Source organism: Ipomoea nil, unplaced genomic scaffold, assembly GCF_001879475.1.
Source record: "Ipomoea nil cultivar Tokyo-kokei standard unplaced genomic scaffold, Asagao_1.1 scaffold3030, whole genome shotgun sequence".
Lineage (NCBI taxonomy): Eukaryota > Viridiplantae > Streptophyta > Magnoliopsida > Solanales > Convolvulaceae > Ipomoea > Ipomoea nil.
In genome coordinates this window covers 1,408,767-1,415,000 of record NW_017619458.1, presented here as the reverse complement: position 1 = coordinate 1,415,000, position 6,234 = coordinate 1,408,767, and the positions used below count along the sequence as shown (strand labels likewise).

Here is a 6,234-nt window from a genome sequence, read left to right as displayed (position 1 = left end):
ACGTTGATAACTGTCAAAATCCAATGGAAACTATGCACAAACACATAATTATATATTACATCAACACAATATAATATATGCAATTGAAAGTATAATTGTAACCATTCTTACCCTATATTACATGGCACCAAAAGTGTTGCATCACTTGGGATGCCCATCAGTCTGTTTGCTAAAGCTCATGCCCTGCTTTCCAATTGTTTTTCTAGAAATTTTGTATCTGTTCTTTTCGTTGACAGATGCCCTACAACACTTGGCTGCATAAATCTGAATTTCTCAAGCTTGTTCTCTTCCATCATCTTGTTATACAAATACCTAACATTGGAATGGAAACTGAATTAGAAGAACAAAGCATAGAAGTGATAAGTTATCAAATTGAATCAAAATATATATTAAATCATACCATATGTAGACAGCAATACACGTGTACGATATTGACATCAATTGACAAAAAGGAGCCACATCTTCGTCGTGCACAAAGAGAGTACATTCGTCCCCAAAGACATTATTATCTAGCAATATTTGTAAACCCTCTCCATTCCCAAGTGCACGCTTGTAATAACAGTAAAGTAGCCATAATGACTTAGGCATACTTGATGAGTTCAACTCAAGCTTTTTGACTTCCTTGCTCGCTTTCTTCTTAGATGGTTTCTAATTTGCAAAATATACGCATATTAGCTAGATAAATAAATATACTAAGAAAGGCATGTTTATTATATACTTACTAAGTAAAATTTACCACCAAGACATCTTCTTTGTCAATAAATTGCAGCTCATCATCATCCTCCTCAAAATCCAATTTTTGTTGAATATCACCAATTTCTTCTTCACTTTTCTTCGCACCCTTTGCATCCTTTGCAGTACAACTGCCTTTTGCTTCAATCTGAATATTACAGCCAACATTTTGAAGTAGCATATTTTCTAACTTTGCTACTCTGTCTTCAACTTTGGCTTGTCTGCTTAGAAGAACATTTTTCTCATGAGCAGGCATCATCCCTCTACCCATTCTGAAAATGTTGAGGGATTGACATGTCCCCCTATAGCCCTCACCCGACCTCCATGCTCCTTAGATTCAAGAGCCTGTGTCAGGATGTCCGCATTTGGTCCTTGAAGTTGCAACAAACCATCTTGCTTTTGCTGAATATATTCATCCTGTAATGCATGACAAATCCATAATATAACCACAATCTTTAGAAATACATAAAGAGGATAATACACACATTTTTCTCAATGTGCATCACATCAAGAACATGCCGAACATGCAAATGCTTCCAATACTCAAGCTCAAAGAAAATTGATTTCTTTTTCCAACATGATTCAGTATTTTTTCTTTTAGCATTTAGCTTGCCACTCTTTTTTCCCCAACAACAATTGATCCCCTCAACTGTTTTCAGAACATCATGGCCACCCAATGGTTTTGGTGCTATTTCGAATTCTTGCTTACCATCAAATGCCTTCTTTTTCCTTCGATAAGGATGAGCTTTACATAAAAATCTTCTATGTCCTGTGAATGCCATTTTCTTACTATGCTTCAACCTCTTGGCATATGTATTCTCACCACAGATAGGACATGCATGATATCCTTTGACAGTGCAACCTGATAAGTTCCTATATGTTGGGAAATCATTGATCGTCCATAGTAAAACAACTTTAAGGACGAATTTTTCCTGTCGGTATGCATCGTATGCTTCTATACCTTCTTCCCACAAAACTTTTAAATCGTCAATCAAAGGTGCCAAATAAACATCAATGTCATTCCCGAGTTGTTTAGGGCCAGAAATCAAAATACTGAGCATCCTGAATTTTCGCTTCATGCACATCCAAGGAGGCAGATTGTATGTAATCATGATGGCTGGCCAACAACTATATGTAGAATTCATTACACTATGGGGATTTATCCCGTCTGCAGATAAAGCCAATCTAAGATTTCTTGGCTCATTAGCAAAATCTGGCCACATATCATCTACTGTTCTCCAACTAGGTGCATCAGCTGGATGACGCAAGTAACCATCACAAACTTTATTATCTCTATGCCAAGTTAACTCCTAAGAGATATCCTTGTTCCGAAACATTCTTTGAAATCTTGGTATAGGTGGAAAGTACCATAACACCTTTGCAGGAACTCCTATGGATATCTTAGAATTCTTGCCTATCTTCCACCTTGAAGTTCTACAAGTAGGGCAATTAGTACAGTTTGCATTCTCCTTCCGATATAAGGTACAGTCATTGGGACATGCATGTATTTTATCATAGTCCATTCCCAATGCAACCAATCTTCTCTTTGCCTCATATAAAGAATAAGGCAATACGTTGTCAGTTGGAAGCATTTTTGCAAACAAATCTAGAAGGTCCGTAAAACTTGCGTTGCTCCAACTATATTTTGCTTTCAAGTTATATAACTTCACTACCGCTGATAGTTTTGTAAACGTAGTACATCCAACATATAGCGGTTTCTCTGCATCTTCAAGTAATTTACTAAATTTGTTGGGATCCTCAACGTATTCATCATAAGCAGCATTTACCATATCTATAGGGTTTTCATCAACAAGCTTATGCTCCTTTCCCCTAATTTGACCTCCCTCATCTATTGAGTTGTTAAACGTGGCCTTCTCCCCGTGCCATATCCATGACACATACATTGCATCCATTCCATTACGGTACAAGTGTGCCCTTATAGCAACGTTGCTTCCTTAGGTTGCCACATATTGCACATGGGCATGATATTGAATTAGGATCAACGACATTTTTTTTTAGCAAATTGTAAAAAAGATTCTACTCCAACCTCAAATTGTAAAAAAAAACTAACATCATCACTACAACTCACATATAACATTACATGTTTTTCCTTTTCCTTTGTGTTATTACTATCATCACCATAAGATCTGATCTGCTGCAGAATTTGCAGTTGCAGAATAAAAATATTCGTTCATAGAAAAGCAAATGAGAGAATGTATATTCTTAAGTTCAGCTCAATGTTCCAAATAAGTTTTGTACTAAGGAGTATTCATAGAATTCAAATACTATGAAATGATTAATATTTTAATACCCTTGGCATTAAGTTCTTTAACATATAATCAGAATTCTTTAGCTATTATGTGTACCAACTACCAAGAGATTGAATTCAGTGGAATCCAAGTGGAATCCAAGTTGCTCACTGGAATTCAGTGGAATCCAACAATACAGAATTCAGTGGAATCCAACTACCAAGAGAATGGTGCATTGATGCATAATATTCATAGAGACTAATGTAGCTATCTAAGTGTAAATTTAAAGTATACCAAAAACAAGCATAAACAAGTTTCTGGAGAAGCAGAAAGAGTAGATTGAACAAGCATAAACAAGTTGTCAAGGCTACAAACAACTTCTTTCTTATGCAAGAGTAGAATGAAAAATTCAATAATCACACCCAGAGATCATAATTTAAATTTCTATCATATTTTCACACACAAAAAAAAAACATATACTTATTGATACACACATTGATACAATCAGACCTAGCTTGGATAAAGTTGACAGATTATTACATTAAAATAGCTTGGATACCTCACGGCGGCGGCAGCTGGACCGACGGTGACACAGGATGGCGGCGGCGATGGCGGAAGAGGTTGGGCTTTGGCGACGGCGTCGAAGCTTGGACGCGGCGGCGGTACGCGGTCGGCGGAGATGGCTAGTGGCGGTCGGCGGAGAGCACCCACTGCGGAGATGGCTAGTGTTGTGTCGTTGGTGTTGTTGAAGCCGGCAGAAACCCCCCCCCCCCTTCGACATGGACGAGCTGTTAGCGGAGACAGGCGGTCGGCGAACTGAAGCCTGAAGGAGGACCTACGACCTTTGCGTAATTTTGTCTTAGAGGGAAGACAAAAATTTCCAAATTTTGTCTTAGAGGGAAATTTTGACTTAGAGGGAAATTTTAATTTTTCTAGTGGGAAATTTCGTAACAAAATATTAGTTTAATTACCCGAGTCGCTACATCCGGTCAATTAAAATAGAACCGGGTATATAGGTACAGAACACGAAATTCATAGATTTGTATAATGTAGATTCATAATTTCTATACAGTATATTTCTAATTTAAATACAGTTGTATAGATTAATAATTTCTATACAATAAATTCATAATTTCTATATTGCATATTCATAATTTATGTATTGTTGATTCACAATTTCTAAAATGTATAGTTATAAACACTTGGGAATATGAACATCGCAAATTATAAACACAAAGTTCTGTAATTGTGAATATAGATCAGAGTTATTCAATCATTATGAATATGCATTTCAATTCAAAAATTATGAATATATAGTTTGGTAATTATGAACATAGAGCTAATTAAGATCGCAGCAAAAGAAATGGGATATAGCAAACTGTACGGCATCGATCAACTACTCTTTCATATACATTCTCAACGTGTTCCAGGCATGCTAGAGGGGTTGATTACCAACAGTTTCAACCTTGTTAGTCATGCGCTAGTCGGAAGGGTCGATTACCAACACATAGCTAACCTTAGCTTGTTAGTCATGCGCTAGCCCTAAGGGTCAATTACCAACATATAGCTAACCTTGTTAGTCATGCGCTAGCCGGAATAGCCGATTACCCAACCCCGGCCCCTATCATATATACCGCCCTAAACCCCTACACATCATACCGCACCATTATGAACACCACCCCATATTGTTTTTTATACTTGATAATTATTATTATTATTTTGAATTCATAGATTGGCCTTTATTGTAATATAATTGAAAATAAAACTTTAATTAATTTACTTTGAAATTTTTGTGAATAATTTTATATTTAAATATGAACGAAAATAGAACTATTTTGGTAATATACTAGATGTTGTGCTTGAGTATATAAGTGTTGCTGTGGCTTGGTGGGTTTAGCTTAGTTTATTATGTTTGAGGTCTTAGGTTCTATTTTTCCTAGGGGGAATTTTTCAACTATTTTCTAAAATTGTTGTCTTGGTTTTCACAAACAACACAGAAGCAACCCAGTTATATACCAGATATTGCACCTTTAAATATAAGAGTTTGTGTTGTGTAGTTGGTAAAATCATGTATTTGTTAAGCATGAGGTTATAGGTTTGACTCTTCTAGTTAACATCTTTGTTTTTATTTTATATACATGCTAAATAATGATGCGCAACGACAACGGTTTTTTAAAACTGTTGTCTTTATAGTGTTGTGTATTCAAATACACTTAAAGACAACATATCAAAGACAACGGTTAAATAAAACCGTTGTCTTAAACAAATAAAGGACATGTAAAGACAACGGTTATATAAAACCGTTGTCGTTTTAGTGTTGTGTATTCGAGTGCGCTTAACGACAACACACCAACGACAACGGTTAAATAAAACCGTTGTCTATTTTTAAAAAAAAGAGCGCACAAAGACAACGGTTTAAAACAACCGTTGTCTTTCTAGTGTTGTGTATTCCAGTGCGCTTAAAGACAACACACCAACGACAACAGTTAAAAAAAACCGTTGTCTTATTTTTAAAAAAACGCACATAGACAACGGTTTTTAAAAACCGTTGTCGTTGTGGTGTTGTCTTTTGACAAAATGCACAAAGACAACACACTTATAACAACGATTAAGTAAAAACCGTTGTCTTTGACAAAAGTGTTGCATCAAAGACAATGGTTTTGGACCAAACTGTTGTCTTTTATACAAAAGACAAAACTTTTCTTAAAAACTGTTGTCTTTCTAGTGTTGTCTATGTGCATTTTTCTTGTAGTGTGTACTATGTTTTTTAATTTGCGAATTAATATCATCCTCTCACGAATTTAATCGAATTAAAATCAAATTTCCTAATGTGGGTATGGTAGTGGCATTTTTGCAAAGTATATTTTAACAATGTAATCAAATTTAATTTATATAATTTATTTATTAATTTTAAGAATATAGTTCCGATTTTGCCAATTTTAATTTATATATCTTATAACTAATTCACTAAAATTTATGTAATTAATTTTTCGTTGCTTATAATATGATAATTTAATAAAATAATTCAATAAATAATTGAATAAAACAATTCTACAAGCAAATAATCCGTAATAATTACCTTAAATATAATATAATAATTTAATCATTTTTAATTCAATAATTATTCTTTTTATAATCAATAACAAAAGCGTAAAAATGATTTTATAATCAATAATAAATAATAAATTTGGAAATGATTTTATAATCAATAATAAATTTAGAAATTATAAAATCGTTATTTTACTATAATGAT

The 6,234-nt window shown here is 34.3% G+C and overlaps 1 protein-coding gene across 1 annotated transcript; it reads right to left on the bottom strand.

The window, feature by feature from the left end:
• Positions 1–176: 176 nt before the first annotated feature.
• On the bottom strand, positions 177–988 carry LOC109163522. Its single transcript, XM_019312272.1, has 3 exons — positions 737–988; positions 401–648; positions 177–312 (listed from the first exon to the last, which is right to left on the bottom strand). The coding sequence occupies exons 1-3, from the start codon at positions 986–988 to the stop codon at positions 177–179; spliced, it is 636 nt and encodes a 211-aa protein (XP_019167817.1).
• Positions 989–6,234: the final 5,246 nt, after the last annotated feature.